This window comes from Trachymyrmex septentrionalis, unplaced genomic scaffold (genome assembly GCF_001594115.1).
Source record: "Trachymyrmex septentrionalis isolate Tsep2-gDNA-1 unplaced genomic scaffold, Tsep1.0 scaffold73, whole genome shotgun sequence".
NCBI classification, from domain to species: domain Eukaryota; kingdom Metazoa; phylum Arthropoda; class Insecta; order Hymenoptera; family Formicidae; genus Trachymyrmex; species Trachymyrmex septentrionalis.
The window spans coordinates 427,622-445,891 of NW_017305916.1; the positions used below are offsets into that span (position 1 = coordinate 427,622).

The 18,270-nt window shown below is 33.6% G+C and overlaps 2 protein-coding genes across 7 annotated transcripts; one reads left to right on the forward strand and one right to left on the reverse strand.

Moving 5' to 3' along the window:
• Window positions 1–187: 187 nt before the first annotated feature.
• Window positions 188–1,332, reverse strand: LOC108753882. Its single transcript, XM_018495822.1, has 3 exons — window positions 1,165–1,332; window positions 471–659; window positions 188–411 (listed from the first exon to the last, which is right to left on the reverse strand). Exons 1-3 carry the CDS (start codon window positions 1,292–1,294, stop codon window positions 239–241), a joined length of 492 nt encoding a protein of 163 aa, XP_018351324.1. The 5' UTR covers window positions 1,295–1,332; the 3' UTR covers window positions 188–238.
• Window positions 1,333–2,071: 739 nt separating this feature from the next.
• Window positions 2,072–17,556, forward strand: LOC108753901 (probable Rho GTPase-activating protein CG5521). 6 transcript variants are annotated; one of them, XM_018495869.1, is made up of 28 exons: window positions 2,072–2,381; window positions 4,424–4,534; window positions 4,748–4,765; window positions 4,975–5,146; window positions 5,258–5,615; window positions 5,718–5,995; window positions 6,067–6,361; window positions 6,463–6,830; window positions 6,908–7,130; window positions 7,213–7,420; window positions 7,499–7,630; window positions 8,029–8,265; window positions 8,789–8,979; window positions 9,092–9,190; window positions 9,361–9,645; window positions 9,741–9,866; window positions 9,961–10,128; window positions 10,868–10,978; window positions 11,207–11,365; window positions 11,445–11,624; window positions 11,690–12,053; window positions 12,153–12,301; window positions 12,390–12,565; window positions 12,668–13,127; window positions 13,193–13,479; window positions 13,551–13,687; window positions 13,863–13,988; window positions 15,826–17,556. In XM_018495869.1, exons 1-28 carry the CDS (start codon window positions 2,276–2,278, stop codon window positions 15,984–15,986), a joined length of 5,685 nt encoding a protein of 1,894 aa, XP_018351371.1. In that variant the 5' UTR covers window positions 2,072–2,275; the 3' UTR covers window positions 15,987–17,556. The 6 variants fall into 6 exon arrangements, with proteins under 6 accessions (XP_018351371.1, XP_018351374.1, XP_018351375.1 ...); XM_018495872.1 differs by having other exon boundaries at window positions 13,890–13,988; XM_018495873.1 differs by having other exon boundaries at window positions 13,863–14,037; window positions 15,826–15,898.
• Window positions 17,557–18,270: the final 714 nt, after the last annotated feature.

Sequence of the window (18,270 nt, forward strand, 5' to 3'; positions counted from 1 at the left end):
CACACACACACACACACACACACACACACACACACACACACACACACATACACACACAGTAGAACATTTCTAGAGAGATAAAAAATTGATTTATTACTTTCACAAATAAACATATGATTTGTTAAACTAATAAATTTGAGTTTTTAGAAATCGATTGACGAATTGGAACTCGAATGGAAACGTTGCGGTTCGCGAGTTGAAAAAAGACCGCCCTAAGATGTCAGTCAGTCAAATTAGATCATTTCTTTGTTTTTACACAATGGCAATTTGTAAATTTGTGGACAGCACAAAATGCTTCGCACTGAGTAAGGATCGAGTCACGGTTTTTCTGACGCTGCTCGAAGGCCTCTATGTCAGCGTTCAATTCCTCATATTCCTGCGTCACCGTGTCGGCCAGATCTTCGCGATCATCTGTGATTATCGGGAAAAGTATTGATTTATCTAACGTTCTATCGAATTGTTCCACTAACCATACTGGAACTTTGTTTTATGAGCAATGCAGCATTCGCATCTGTTATCAGCTGCGAGAGCGGTTTTATCTAGACCGAGTTGTTGGAAGACTTGCAATCCTTTGTGCCAAATATCCTTCTCCTTCATAATTTCCTCCACGCTCGATACCGACGCTTCCGTTTCCGATGGCGATTCATGCTCCAATATTCCTTCGCGTCAAAGTATTATCTCAATCAAATGCTCGATATTGATTACTTTTATAGAATTTTATTTTTATGTAATTTAATAGAAATAAAATTAATTCTATGCAGTGTTTTAACATGCTTATTAGTATCATGTTAAATTGATGATTGGTAAATTTGTTGATCAATTTAATTTATTGTGTCTTATACAGCACAGAATATCATTCCAGTCACATTGCAGCAATGTTACTACAAATTTCTGTGCTGTGTACAACTTAAGCGATTTTGTGTGCCATAACTTTTGAGATATAAAAATATGAATTTTGAATTTAATTTGATATTATTCTAACTTATTCTTTTTTCATTGTGTTACAAGATTATTATACAATAAATATGCTTATGATACATAATATAATTAATACTATATTATAATATTAACACACATATCTTATAAGATGTGCACGATTTCGTAGTAAAATGAAAGAAAAATATTCTTAGCGAATCGATAACATAAATTCATATTTTTCGTTACCTATTTGCGGTTGCAAACAATTCTGAGCATCCAGAAACTTCCAGAATGCCTTCACTTTTTCCTGCTGACTTACGCTGTGATCTTTAACAAACAAAAATTCCATGTCAGCTTCCTCATCTCTCGAACTCATTTTGAAAGCGCGTGTCCACCATGACTAGTCTTTTGACGTTATTTTCCATCACTTCCGCTTTGAACACGAGGGACCTCTAGTGAAATCGAATATCAAGCTAGTTATAATCGCTGTTCAATCGATAAAGACGATTTCGTTATTCCAATCAAATCCCACTGCGGATAATGTAGATTCCTACTTGAAGACTGTCAAAAAATATATGTATAAAATATAATATATACAATATTACATATACATATATATCTATATAATAGTAAATCTTTTGCTCATTAGTAATATTTATATAACATTTTCAAGAAATAAATATAGATACATATTAATTAAACTAACATTATATATTAAAATGATAATTAACCTATTTGACAAGACCAATTTATTAAACCGATTTAATAAATAATTCTTACAATTAGCTCCTCATTTTTTGTTGCTATATAATGTATATCTTTGTTTATATACATTATTATTAAACTGTATTATCGATCAAAGTTACACGCGTCAAGGAACGGTGTCAAATTAAAAAAAAAAAAAAAAAAGTTTCAAAAATGATAAATCGGGACACAAAATATTCTAAAGACGTCGCATAGGTAATTTTTCTATTTCGCGGGACGCCTTCAAAATTTCAAAATGTCCCTTACAATGCACGAAACGTATGTAATTAAAATTAGTCATAAGGAATTCTCTGGGAATTGGGAATTGGATGACGGATGATGTCATTGCCCCGAAGTACCACCGAAGGGCGCAGCGCTGCTTGCGTGTGGCCAGTTAGGCGCTCAAGATGGCCGTCACGTACATCTGATCGGAGGTGTGTATGCGAAATTCGACGCCGATTTGACGTGACACGGGTGGACCGTGCATCGTGCACCTCGCGTCGCTGGCATGGTGATCGCGCGGAGGTAACCGGACCCGGACATCGACGCGGACCGTCCTGGGCGTCGCCGTCGATGATTGTTCTTGTCCCCGCGGCCGCCGGCGGCTTGAATCATGTTCAGCAAGAAGCTCCATGTAGACGTCAAGAAGTCGACGCTCAAGATCCAGGATGTCAAGAAGGACAGCGCGACGCGATTCAAACATCTTAAAATCGTACTAGGTGAGGATCACGATGACAACGACGTGTCGGTGATGACAGGTCACGATAGGCTGAGTCAGGTATTTCGCGGAATGACAATAGCGAAATCGAGGCGGTACCACTGATATTTACTCGCTCCCACGCGTGTTGGCGGAGACGCCTTAAATTGCGAGCCACGAGGACGTTTCTCGTTCTTTTAATGAATCTTACTTCAGCTTTTTACTTCTCAGATATTGAGTGAGAGAGAACATGAGAGTACACAACATTACTTTTACGTTACTCAGGAAAAATTGTTTACTTCATGCAACTCATATGACTTCTTTGAAAATAGAGGATGACCCTGAGGAATGTTGATATGTTAAGTAGAAAATTAAAAATAACCATTATAGTGACTTTGACCAAACCGAATAAAACTTCGATTAATTCAATCAGAATTACTTGCGAAATTGTTAATTGTGTCATTATCCCTGATCTATATTTTTTATAGATTTTTAAAGAGATTAATTGTTTGATTTATGTTAACAAAATAGCACAGATGATTTGAGTTGAATTAATTAAAATTTGGTCAAAGTGGACCTTAATTAACATTAATGAGAGATTATTTTTGCAAGCAGATTTTTAATAAATATATAAAGATATTGTAATAATTAAAAAAACTCAGTTATACAGATTTTAGAAGATATTTTTACCTCTTTATGAAATATAAAATAAATATACTTTGTATAATATTTAACTGATCTTAAAAGTAAAGCTAATTAGCAGTTTTTTTATTTAGAAGGTTTTATAGAAAATTAGTAAAAGATTTGAGAAAGTAGTAGTAGTCTATTTCTTTCTCAGCTGTTTATTTGACATAGACAAAACTCTGTTACATCACTTGTTTGCAAATCCTAGTTAAAAAAGGAAAAGAATTAAATCCAAGCAGTTACAAGATAGTGGTTTCACAGTGTTATGAGAGAGCTAGTCAATATCTAATCACCAAACCGCCTGACCACATTGACCAACTGGTGGCCTCCATGTCTAGCTAAAGTTACATTGTTGTTGCATGTTTTATGTGTGTTTTTGTACATACATACATACTACTAATAAAAATAATCTACAGCTTTAGATATTTTGCAAACATGTGCCTATATGTGTCTAATGTCACACATATTGATATCTCACATATATTTCTGTTCTAATATTTCTATTCTATTTATCTACTTCACTACATTAAATTATTTTGAAATATTATAATATGTATTGTACATTTCTTTCTATATTACACATTTTTTTCTCTCTTTCCCTCTTTCTCTGTTTCTTATATATGTACATATAAGGAAAAAGAAAAGGAATTCTACTATATAAGTACAGATGCTTAGAACCAGTTATGATGTAATAGAATTTCCACTACTTTTTTATATAAGACATATCACTCTCGTATTTCAAAAGCGATACAATACATTTTTTTTTAGTTATTATCATGAATAAGTTAACACTAGAAGGACCCGATAAAGGAACCAAATTGACTTCAACGATCTCTCTGGGTAGACAATTAAATAAAAATTCAATTATTTTATATAATTACAAATTTTTTTACTAAAATTAAGAACATGAAAAATGATGAAAAGTTACAAAAGGATATTACGTGGAAGCAAAATTGAAAAAAGTTATATTAGTTTGAATTTCGCGAGGAGCCATTGGCTACCTCGGTCCTTATAGTGTTAAGTAAATATTGTTCTATTAGTCGTCAACAGTAAACTTCATGAGAAATCGTCAAAACGTCACAATTTAAAGAGAATAGTTTTTCAAAAGATTATGAAATAAAATTGACAAAAAAATATTTTATGGGATCATATTATAAATATATATTTTTTATCGATATCATTGATTAGTCAATAATTTTCTATCAAGTTGAAAAAGAATTTTCTTTTTTTGAAAAACTTAATTTTTTGTATTTATGTTACTTTTGATATATTGCTAGAGAAAGTTTTTTTTTTATTTAATCAATGATGATATATTTATGAATATCTTATATTTTATATAATAAACATATTAATTCATGCATTATTGTTTTTATATTAAAGAAAATGTGGACACTGACGAGGCAAAGGGCTTTTTTGAGGGTAACTTCAGCCATGTGTACTTCATTCTTTACGATTGCTTCGTGTCCGCCGAAGCAAATCTTCGACAACGCGGTAAGTTACAAACTAAATTGATACTAAATAAAGCTAACTGTCCTAATGCTGTATAACTTCAAAAATTTCCATGCTTTAATATATATCGCATAATTATATAACTTGACAAAATAATATCATTGCCTTCAAAATTATAATAAATTTTATATTAACCATAGTATTCACTCGTTATTTTATTATCATCTCTTTCATTTCTTCCCATTCTGCTGCCAGAGCTTTCCTTCCATATTGGTAAGTCATATTATATTGATATATCATATTACTTTAGCTTGATTTGCATTAATTATTTCTTCCATTACTAACGTCTTATGAGTTAAATTACATTTACATGGATACTTATGTGTAAATATTATTCTCATATTAATCATAGTATTTGTCATAAATTTTTCTTATGTAGTATGATTAAAAGATAGAAAAAACTAATCTATATTTTTTTGTAGTGCATAAGGCACACAGGGAAGAGTTAGAACAAGTATTGCAACTTCTGGAGAAAGTTTTAACTCTTCTTCCTGAGCTGCTTAACAGACGATGGCAATGTCATAGTTTAGCACGGATTTTGCAGAAGCTCTTGCATCCTGGTAATAGTTGGAAACTTCGTAGACAAGCTATAAGGTATGACAACTGGTCACAGTATATATGTTCTATTTATTTAGGGCATATTATATTTGGTTTTTATGTATGTTATATTTACTTGTTATTTGTGTAACACCATTGATGTTTTAGGTACTTTATTTTGTGGTATCAAGCTCTTGGCGAAAATGCTCCCGAACATATACATCAGATGTTCGCCAGCTTGGTGCCAGGATTTCCACCGCATCAAGCATCGCCTTATAAATGTGATCGTAAGACAGATGGCAAGAAAGAAAAACTGGCGAAAGCATCTAATTCTGAAGAGAAAGATAAGAGAGAATTTTATGACACGCAACTTGGGCAAAGTACTTTTCATGATAATGGATCAAATCAATGTCCTATCAGTCAAGTTGACGGCGGGCCTATCTTACCACCGCAAAGTGGAGAAAAACCTCTCGATAATGAAACTGTTCGATTTTTGGAAGCATTGCTTGAATTTATGGTTACTCAGGTATGTAATTTACTTCTCTATGTACATATTTATAAATATCTATTTAGTGTTAAAACGCTAAAATGATAAAAATAATTAACAATTTGTTTGTGTTATTTTCAGGTGGTAAAAGTAGAATGGCGAGATAAATCTACACGACAGCATAAAACTTTTCAATTTTTATTAGAGCGTTTTAAAGTAGCATATCTTCGTCACATCTGTCCGGAATTCAATGACAACTTTTCCCTTTACAAACCTAATTTGGAATTACCCACAATGCGTAAACCAATAAATCAAAATCAAAATAATTATGTACTCTGTAAAGTCGCTTTAATCAAATGGGTTGCAAGTTTCACACATGTCGCTAGAAAAGATGGACTTTTTGCACATCTTTCACAAAGGTAATTCATTAATTTTATCTGTTTGTTGTTGTAATTTGAATTATAATACATTTTTAAACACTAATCTGCAGTACAACACCAAATGAGGAAAATGCCGAGTCAGAATTACGCCGTGTGTCGATGTATACTCAAAATTCTGTGGATTCGAATTTACTGTCACCTGAATCAGCTATTTCTCAGCAGGATAGTCAAAATCAAGAAGATAGTGCCGTTTCGGCTTTGTTAGTCAGAGAGGTTTTATATGGAAATAGGGATAATGTAAACTTTGTACACGAATTGTACAGACAAGCATTTCTTTTGGATTTCCATCATGCGGGAGCCATAAGAAAAGCTATCGCTGTTTATAAAGATTGGATTCAAATGAACGTGAGTTTTAAATATTAGAAAATTATATATTATACATTTATGTAAATATTATTATTATTTATGTAAATATTATTATTATATATACGTAATATATTTTATAGGAAATCCCTCCATTTATGTTGGAACCATTGGATGGTCATAAAGATCGGGATTATGAAGAAAGTCAAAAAAAGGAAAATGAAATGGAGAAGAGTCCATCTGATAGTTATCGGCAGACGAGATTAAGAAATGATTCTTATCTTGGCGCTATACATCGAGAAAATTTGTTTATTAGGGCAGGCCTGCAAAATGTTTTACAAATTTTTATCACTCAAGCGTCAAACGTATTTTTCTTAGAGAACTCGGGACCGAATGCATCTCTAACGTTACTCGAGGAACAAACTGACAGTTGTAAGAGAGTTCTAAATGTGTATCGATACGTTGTTATGCACTCTAGGCTGGAACCAGCAACTTGGGAACAGTTACTTAGGTATTTATTTGTGATTTGTTATCTTCTTTCTTATAATTTATATTCCTTCGCAATTTAATTTAAATTCTTTAAATTAGAGTGTTACTCCAAATTACATCGCTCGTATTAAGCGAGAAATCCTCTCGTCGCAAGCATCAAGAAAGTATCGGTGGAAAACTTGCGCCTGCCATATTCCAGACTTTAATTGTTACATGGATTAAGGCTAACTTAAACGTGGTTATTTCTACCCAGTTATGGGACCAGTTTCTAGAGGTGTTAACATCGTTAACGCAATGGGAAGAATTAATTCGTGAGTGGGCGGTGAGTATGCAATGAATATATCTCGCGAGCTCTGACTCACATACATAAAGTAATGTTTTCTTTTTTATATATGTCCATGTAGAAAACTCTGGATACACTAACAAGAGTATTAGCGAGACACGTGTACAACTTGGATTTGAATGATCTACCTTTAGACAGACTTAGCGAACAAAAATCAAAAAAGCGACGTGGAGTTGGAAGCCGCGCGGCGTCAACTGGAAGCGTACAGCCGCCTCGAAAAGGTAGCGTTGATCAAGAAAACAATATCGCGCCGAAAGAAAGTGTCGTAGGTATGTAAGACCTATTAGATTGCAATTTCCTTTTGTCCCAATAATAGTTTGCCAAAGGAGTCTCTCAATTTTAATTAGATCACCCACTGCGTGATATGAGGAAAGTGCGACTATTACCGCGCAGTGCGAGTGACAACACTATATACAATGTCAAGGCTCGTACGAAGTTGCATAGGCAGCGGACACATACGATACATAGCGGTATTCCCAGTGAGTGAAAAAAAAGCTATTAGTTACATAGTTCTTTTTTTTTTTATTTTTAGTGTTACTTCTCGAAACTATGGCGAGATCTTTGGTAGTGCCTTTGTGTTGCTGTGTGCGCAATTTATTTATAACTGTTTCTCTTACTTCTTTTTTTTTCGCTTTGGCGCCGACACCAAGTTAAAAATAACTTCTCCCCATACCACACACATACAGACAGACAGTAGTATCATTCCTACCCGTAGATTTATCATATTTATAACGTAGCGCCCATTGTCGCTTATTCTAATTTTTAATCGGCATGTCGTTCATAAGATCGATTTTAACTAAACGACTTGTCATTGAATACATCTTCGCAGTATGTGTCCTACTTTTTGATTAAGTGTAAATAATTTCCACACGTGCAGTACTCCCCCTATCGATAGAACAAGATATGGCGCGGTTACTGTCAAGCGGCTCGGCTTCGTCGTCAGTGACCAGTCGGAAGATGCTGTCCAGCAGACGTGCGAAATCTTTGGATAGCATTGTTATAGTTGATAGTGAACCACCATCACCACGCTGCCCGTCGCCAACACCCAGCAGTGGCGTTGACAGCAACAAAGATAGCCCTATACAAATAGAAAATATTGATGGTAGCAGTATTGGTATGTATGGTCTGTCATTGTGTAATCTATATAACGTATTTCATTGTGTGAAAGACTATTATCACAGACTTGATGTGTGAACATTTTGATATCTCTAAAAAATTGTTACATCCGTCCTACATTAATAACCATTTTACAACGTCTCTTAGTCGAATAATGTCCTTTTATTAACAATACATGATGCTTTGATGATTGCTCGAGCATTTAATATAACGGAGAAGAATCCGAATAATATTGAATCAAAATATTTTTTCAATTAAACCTATGCTTTTCAGATGGTTTTCCGCTTTTGGGGTTTTGAAAGATTTATCATTGAATTAAGTCATATGTTAAGCTTGTAATAATTTTTCTTATTGCACAGCATCATAAGATATAAAGAGCTTAACTATATGGCATTTTCATAATTCATAAATAATGTAATGAACTATATTGTTCAATAATATGTATTTGATTTTAAACTTAAATTTTATATCTTAAATTGATAGATTAGCGTATATTTAGAAACTGTTTTATTGTTCTATAGACACAAATGACGCATCTGAAAGAAGATCAGTTATGGCAGGTGGAGGGGTCCGTGGATGGTTGCCAGATGTGGCTGTCGTTTTATGGCGACGTATGCTCTCAGCATTAGGAGATGTTAATAATATTCAAGATCCCGTTTTGCACGGTCAAGTTATGGATTATCTTGTGCAACTTACACAAACGTTAATTAAGGTAAGAATTATTAAAAAGTTTAAAATTAAATTAATTAAATTAAATTAAAAATAAAATATATGTGTGTGTCTTTATTCTTATGCTATTCGGTTGGTTTATATACGTGGTTTAGATACGTTTGAATCAAGGAGTATCCGGAGATAATCAAGCAACACCTCCAGCACCAGAGTTAATTCCACCTCTGACAGTCATCGCACCTTGGTGTTTCAAGGTATATATACATATCACTATTTGCTACATAACTTGTAAAAAATTATCATTGTTTAATTACAAAAAAGAAACAGGAACGTAAAGAAAAAATATGTTTAAAAATTGCAGCAAATAAACGATATAATGTAAAAATATTATGTTTTTCGGTATTTATCCATATATTCTTTGCAGGCGATCCAGCTTCCCGATCAATACGAAATTGGCAAATTAGCCGCATATCGTCTTATATGTCTCTTAACAGTACAACCACTAGACATTAGTCTACCGAAACAGCATCTTACGCTCTTCTATCGCGCCGTTCACAATGGAATTGCTAGTAATGATAGTAAAGTACTGCATGTACTTGTGAAATATACAGGACCCAGATTATTTAGTTTGAATCTACCTGGATCGAGTCTTCTGACTTTGGACTATATACATGCTGCAAATGTGATACTTAGCAGTCAAGATGTCGAGGTATCTTATTTTTCTCTGTAAATTAAGTAATGTAATATTTATCTCTCAGTGCATACAACATTATATTATTTATTATTTATATTTTTTTTTTTCAGGCACCAAGGACGGAAGCTGTTTCTATTATCGGCTCGTTATTATCCTTACCTGTTGCAATGATTAAACTACCCATGTTACAACCAAATGGGCCTGATATTGTAACTATGACGTGTCCAGAAGCAAAAGTAATACTACTATTGAATATAATTTAATATCACAATTAATAGTCTCAAATTGATCCTTGTAATTTCATATTTATTTTAAATTTTATATTTTTAGGAGCACATTGTAACAATACTTCTGCGGAGTTGTCGACGAGAACCCACTGGTATTGCGAGATGCCTGGCTCTATCAAGTATTGCGATGTTTGTATATAAAGAACTATCCTATAAAACACAACATCCGAGAATTCCGGAAGCTGTCACAGTTCTTCTACTTGCACTTAGAGTAAGTTGAAAATTTTTCTATATTAAATTATAAATCTCTATTAAATATCTTTGAAAGACAATTATACGAGAATGGCTACATATGTACACGGCTACATATGCACAGATTTTAAATCTGTAGATCTTTTAGAACATAGAATGCATGAGACAATTATTCTCTACCAGTTGTAGTTGCTTGATAGTTTGCATTTAGAATATTGCCCTAAATTAAACAGTACATATCGCGTGAAATGCACCGTTGCTATCCGTAAATGTATCTTTTTTTAAGAAAGAGAGAGAGAGATCCATTTAACATGTAAGTTAAATAAAAGGTGTGTTACAATAATATTAAGATAAAAGCGAATCTCTTTCATTGAGTGTCATTGACAGCGGATGCAAGGAGCAGAGCGTCGCAGAGCTGGTTTCTGTTTTCCCCTAATAGATCAGGTAGTTTTCCTTCTTTTTTTTCTGCATCAATGTAGCTGTGTCGACCGTCATGTGATGTTCACAATTTTGGACTGATACCTGCGTGTCTTACGAGGATCTCATTGATTTGCATGGCCTACCGCTATATGTGTATCCAAAAATAAACTGTTTCAGTTTGTAATTTCTTTTTTTATCTGATATTCTATATACTTACTAATGAACAAATTCTTTATATGTTACTAACTAGATGTTGATAGTTCAAATATACAGAAGTTAATCTTTACTTATCGGAAGTTAATCAATACTTAATGACTATATCAATTTTTTGTTTTCAGGCTTCTCACGCTACTGTTGCACAGGTTGCGTGTGATTCTTTGTTACTTCTTTGCGATAAGGCTGATGTATTATTAGAATTGTATCCTAATGTGCCATCTAAGATAATACAGGTACGATTGTGAAAGAACTCCCGCACTAATTACTATGAAGCCTATCCTAATTAATTATGGAGAATTGGATTCCGATGAAAGTTTGTCTTCATGGATGTTGCTTATAATATGGCGAATAAAAGAACTTATTTTACCAGAATTCAATTTCCTACATAATTAGTCCAGAGTCTTTTGATTTAAGGATTGTACAGAAGAATATAATGATAATTTTAATTTTCCGATATCCAGATCTTATCGGATACACTTGGGCGAATGACAACGCGTGAAAGACGCGGACCTTTAACGGTGTCGATGCTATTTTGCTTAGGCGAATGGGCCATGCATTTAGGACCAACAGTATTACTGCAGGTGTTCCAAGGAAAACCTCTCTTAATGACTTTATTTACAGTCAGTATTATATTTTCCTATATTTTATATATGACGTTTTATCTTGTCGATTTCTATAGCATTTAATTTTATTATGTAGGTTTTAAACAACATAGTGCAAAATAAAGTTGGAAAGGAATTTTCGAAAACCGCTAAAAATAATCAGGATGACGATGATGATTTTGATCCTAATATTACATTAGATAACTTAATTGATGAGTCCTCTACAAAATCACCCCGCAAAGGAAATATTCAGTCGGTACAATTGGCAGCAAAAATGGTAAGCTAATCCGTTACACGCGTATATAAATATGTATAATTTATGTGAATATTCAATCGACACAGGTATTGATGCATTTAATTAATCATCTGGGACATTTTCCGATGGGTATCGGAGCCGCGCGTCTCTCATCACTGGTTGTTGAGTTGGATGACGTTCCTGGAATCGACGGAGACGAGCTATCCTCCGCGGTTTTTCAAGCACCTAATATACAGCTGTTGATGCTATCTAATTCGATCATAATGTCACTTGTAGAATTAGCGGCATTGGATGCACCTGGCGGAGGCGTCACAGCTGGTTTGACTACAGCTCCTTCTTTGGTCAGAGTTTTGTTGCGTGATCTCGCTGGAAAAGCTTCTTGGGACAGTTCGATCTTGTATAGTCAACCTTTCATTGATGACGATCTGCCGTTACCGTTTGCAAAACCTGGTAATGATTTATTTATGTTACCTTTTTTTTGCGCATGATTAACTTTTTTAATGAAAGAAGATGAATCGCGACGTGACAAATCTCTGTAATTTATTTCAGTTGATTGGAACGTGAAATTACATACAGAAGATTTGAATAGTGTCATCACACCTCACAACTGTACACCCAGACACACAATACGGCATCGCGAGCCCCATATATTACCAACTTTTGCGAATGCTGCAAGCGACATGGATAACTTGGACGATGTGAGTGAATGAAGTTGAAAGTTTATATTGACATTGTAACCTTCAATAATAACAAAGTAAAAATTGCTAAAGAGCTGTATGTTTTTAGCTTCTTCAATATATAGGACATACAAGCCCGGAGGTTTTGACCAATCCAGAAGTCGCTCTCAATGCGCCCGCTAATCCACCTCAAGGACATTATCTCGAGAGCGAGACTATTGCAACGATTTTAAATCAGAGAAACGCAGAGCAAGAACATATGAATAATTGGAATCAACACATCAGGTTGCATATCTATCGTTTTCTAAATATATTCTATTAATTTGCAGTTGATAATAATTTGCAATTTGACGTTGTATTTTTGATTATAATAAATCTTAATTTTAGTATGAGCGCAACAGCAATCAGTCCACCGTCATGTCGCCCGCCTCCGGCGCCATTTCATCACTGCCGCCTCCTGTTTTCGCATCTCGGTTTATCCGGCTGGGAACTGCGTAAGAAACTGCATTTGTTAGCGAAAAATGAGAAGCTCTTACGTGAACTTCGTAATCTCGATGGCCAACGGTCTCGGGAGACACACAAGATAGCGGTGATTTACGTCAGCCAGGGCCAGGAAGACAAGAACTCCATACTAAGCAATGTCACTGCCAGTAAGGAGTATGAGAGTTTTATCGCGAGGCTCGCTTGGGAAGTTGAGCTGGAATCGCACACTGGTTTTCTTGGCGGCTTGGTACCCGGAAAGGCATCTGGTGTCACCGCACCGTACTATGCTACATCTTTCACTGAAGTTCTCTTCCATGTTGCTACAAGGATGCCATCGGACAGTCCTGAGAGTTTGCTGCAAAAGGTATTTTAGTATAGCTTTCTGCAACGCGTTTATCTCAAGATATTTACGTGATATTTAAATTTCAGACACGGCACCTTGGCAATGATGAAATCCACATAGTCTGGTCGGAACATTGGCGAGATTATCGCAGAGACATCATACCCACAGAATTCTGTGACGTTCTGATTGTCATTTATCCATTGAAAAATAAGCTGTATCGAATACAGATTTCGCGTAAATCGGAGATTCCATTTTTCGGTCCATTATTTGATGAGTGTATTGTGGAGGATAAGGTATTACCGGGTTTAGTGAGGACAACCGCGTTAGCCGCGAGTAAAGCGAAGAGGTCGACGCTTACGTTATATCAACATTAGTAAGTAATCTGTTTATAAACTGCAATATTAGGAAATCATCGAATCGAATAACATTCGAATAAAATTTTAGTTATGAGGAGAAAGCACGATCCATCGATACCGTTATGAGAAATCACAAGGAAGCTACAACATTCGAAGAGTTTACGGCCAATGTTTATTCACCAGTGCAACCACCAAGCCCGTTTAGCGCAGCTTCGTCGGTCTCTGGTACGTGATTCTCAATTAAGTAAAAACAATATCATACATATATTTTGTAATATAATATTTAATTTTTTTCATCTTTTCACACATGTGCAGAAATAAACGTCTCTCTATTTCGCGTATCATTACAATATTTATCGTTTATATAAGTTTATTATTGCTATTGATATCACACTATCAGGATCTACAACAAGCGTGCAATCCACAGCATCGTCAAACCTCGCAGCAGCGCTTATAGATTCGCACCAGGGACGCTCCGGTTTGCGCAGCAGTTCGACGGCGAGCAGTGACAATCGTGCGAATAGAGGTGACTAATTCAGTCCACTAACCCCCACCTTGTAACACCACCGGACAAGGTAGTATTATTAGTTATTTATTATTTCCGTGCTGTTCTTCCAACATTTATCTGATATTGTATCCTATGCCTCTATCTATCTGTTAAGTATGTGTATATGTGTGTACGTATATACACATATATATATACAATATATATATATATGTATATACATATAAGGTGTCTGGTAAGTTTTGACAAAACGCTTATATGTAGAACGGATTAAACTGAGTCGAAAAGTCGTGTACTATTTTACAATTTTTACAACAGTTAACGAGATGTCAATTTACAAAAATCGCCAAATAGACATAATATTTAGCGGGTCATACAACCAAATGCACATTCAGTGAGCGTTGTCACGATAACAATAGAGAATAGATTGCGCGATTTGTATGTCAAAATGATCAATAAAAATAAGAGAAAAGGGCCGTAAAAGATGGCACTAATCTATTTCCATTTAACGATGTAATGGGAGAGACAATGAGAAGAAGATTGGCTGTCTTCCACCGTCCCTCTCTCTCATTATTACCGATCATTTGAATACTACTTAAATATCGGATCGCGCAGTTTATTCTCTATGTCTTTGATCATGGTTGTTAAGCGCACGGGAAATTGTTTTCTTTTGTCGCCGTGCGTAACTATTGCAGCTTGTAGTAAACAAATTTACGTATGCCTAGCGATCACGACTGATGGGGACAATGGGCGCAGATGGTCGTGCATTGGCGGTATGGCCGGGCGGATACGTGCTTATTCGGCAATCTTTAAAAATCAACATTTCGTCGATTGCGAAAATTGTAAAATGATGAAGGGAAGACTTTTTGACTCACAATCAGTTTAATTCTATCTGCATACAAGCGGTGTCAAAAAGTTTATATATACACACGCACACACACATACACATACACATACACATGTACTTTATGATCGTTTGGTCACTTCAATTTCATAGACAGTAACGTTCGTGCAACATGCTGCAGATAAATATTTGAAAGTAAATATTTTCTAATTCTTATTTATGTTATATATAACATGCTGCTGTGTCTAATAACAATATATATAATTGCAAGATTTAATCTGCCGAATATTGTAAAATCAAGAAATTAATCAATTTTTTTCTTTAACCTTTCTATGTCTTTTAATTAACTTTTTGTTTGGCAGTCTTGCAAAATATATTCAGAGGTAATCTTTCTAATCTATGAGCAACATTATAAACATAGCATGTCTGGATATTATTTTTTCTTATTTTTATGTGTATTTCATGTTTTTTTAAATATTTTTAATAATTTTATTTTTTTTATAATTTTTAAATGTTGCTTTGCAGGAGAACAGGTGCGTTTCGTTTTGCGCTTATAGCGTCTATAAGCACTATTTGTTTAAAGCTGTAATCACAATTTACGTGTTGTCGATTGATGGTTCTATTAATCAATCATATTGCAGCTAGTCCGTATACGCTGTATTGTGGTTAGCTAAAATAGAACCAATAATCGGCAACTATAGCCAGCAATCTGTAGTGTGATTACAGCTTTTAATATTTGATAAACAACAAGGATGAATTAATGTTTGTAGTGTGAGCGTGAAAACGGAACGCATTCATATATGCAATATATTTATATACGTAAAACATGGAAAAAATATTGTGTTTCCATCGATGCTCTCTTCTTATTTAAACTGCACGCTTACTTTTTTTTTAACAAACTCCGCCTTTTTCACACGAACTGTTTTCTTGCTAAAATTTTATGTTATGTTTTTGATTGATAATCTACAAAGTTACAATTAATGAGATTTTATTAATTCTGGCTTTTATTTCCAGTTTCTGACGGAAGCAGAGTATGGTTTAGTAGTGATACTCCCGAGAGTCCTGCGCTTCACGGAATTTCACCGAGACCCGTAAAAAAGATGTCCTTTAAAACTGGACCAAAGCAGAAGGCTAACACGCAACCGACCCCGCCAGACAGTCCGAGATATAAATAAAAGGTTTTTTTATTTGTATTCAGAAAAATGCTCTGCACAACTAATTGGGCTCATCGAGCATTGTACTTTAAAGGAACTATTCGGATAAAAAATAGAATAACGAATAATTATACGATAGAGTATTCCACTGTTAGTATTTCGCGCATAGCGTGAAAATTAACAAAAATGCCTGTGGCAACTTGATACTTTTGCCAATCGATATACTTTATTCACAGTGGGAATTGAATATCTGATTAGCGTTTTCTGTTTTCCGTCCTTAGGTTTAATTTTTATATTGAATGTACAGATCGTTGTTTATTTGTTGCAACGTGAATATTAATTTATTGGAAAGTATAAATATATAATAAATTTATTAAATTATAGAGGTATATAATTAGATATACTTCTCATAGATTTATTGACGTCGAAAGACAGCTATTTACATTGTACAGCACTTTCTTAAAATTAATTTATCCTAGTATTTCGAATAGTTAGAATGATAATTCTGGACTAAAATTTCTTGAAACATATTAAATGTAGCATAGAAATACTAACATTGTCAGAATGCTCTGCGGTACTGCTATATGGCCTTTGTAATTTCTTATTTGTCACACAGTATACATAGAAATATAATATAACTATTTTATTATTAGCAAGATAAATACGAGAAGATTTACGATGTTATTCCCGATAACGCTTGTCAGCTTATACATTAAAGTCATATTCCAAATATGAAGCTGATGTGAATTTGATAATTCCGTTAGCTAGATTTGAGATAAAACAATGTTTATTACAATTTAAACAAAGTGATAAATAGCCATTTTCAGAAAACTTAAGTTACACATTCCACGCGTATATATCACCCTGTTCTTAATTTATATTTATACATTATAATATAATTCATATGTATGCATATATATGCATGTATATGCATATATGTAAATGTGTGTGAATTACCGAGCCATTCCATTTGAACATAATTCGATTAACGCATCTACTTTTATACACTTTATAATGGATCCCTCAGCATAGAATTTCTTTCATTTTATTCAATATAACGTGAAGAGAACGCAATCGCCGAATTACTTGAGTTCTGTATTAAAATCGAAGATGTTTGATATTTTATAATGAATAAATTAAATATTTCTTATAATGATGCAAAGCCAAATAATTACCACATATTTGGCAAAAATCAAGACATGAAAATAATGAAAATTGGAAACTTATTCCATTTATTAAATAATAGCTACTTGCTTTATATGAATTATTCTCATACAGTGATAATAATCAAAGTATTAATGTTATCTATTACTATTACTATTAATGAATGGCAGACTATAATAAAGGATTATATTGTGGTAACGATCGATGCATTATTCGAGATGAGATTTTTCTAGAGGTATACACTTCGCGATGATAAACTCTGTGTATAATTACAATTTTTTGACTATTTTGAAGACTACCATGAAACACATTCAAAAATGTAGGTATTAGCAACGAAGATGTAGTTGATAATTACTGATGCGCAGATCATGGCCAAAGCAGCATTATTTTTCCACTAATTTATAATAAAATATACCAGGAAAGCTCTGTGTGTATGTATATGTATTGTATATAAATTGTTAAGCATATAAAATGGTTCTGAAGTCATTTAAGATTATTCTGAATATATATCACGTTATGTCGCTACATTATTAATGATATATTAATTGAATATATACACATAGTATATATATATATATAATTCGTTCATTATATTGTTATATGCAAAAATGCTTTTACTGATTGTATTTAAATGTACTTAATTAAACATTTTCATTAATAACGCTATCATTATCATGCGTGCTATTATTTAACTTTTTAAAAGAAAAATCATTTCTTAATCTTAAAATTTTGTCGCAATATCTGATTGCATTGCGCGTTTAATTGGCAGAGCGACAGATTAATGAATGTATAAGATAGGTAATTAAAAAAATATGAACAAATCTTTTGCTGAGATGAAAACGAATAATTTTTCTTTTTTTCCAAAAAGGAAAAATATTCAATACATAAGCCTAAAAACAATACTAAAAATAGAATACCTGAACTTCTTAATTACACCGAGTCGTTTTTGTATAAGGATAAAGTTTTACGTATATCTCTTTATGTAAAGATATTGCAAATGTTTACATATATTAATATTTATGCGGAATAACATATAGTTGTCTTATAGCATTTCTCCAGATTTACAAAAAAATGCACTTATTTCTAAGAATTAAAAGAAAATAAGATAAGTATTGTAAAATATTATATATATATATATATA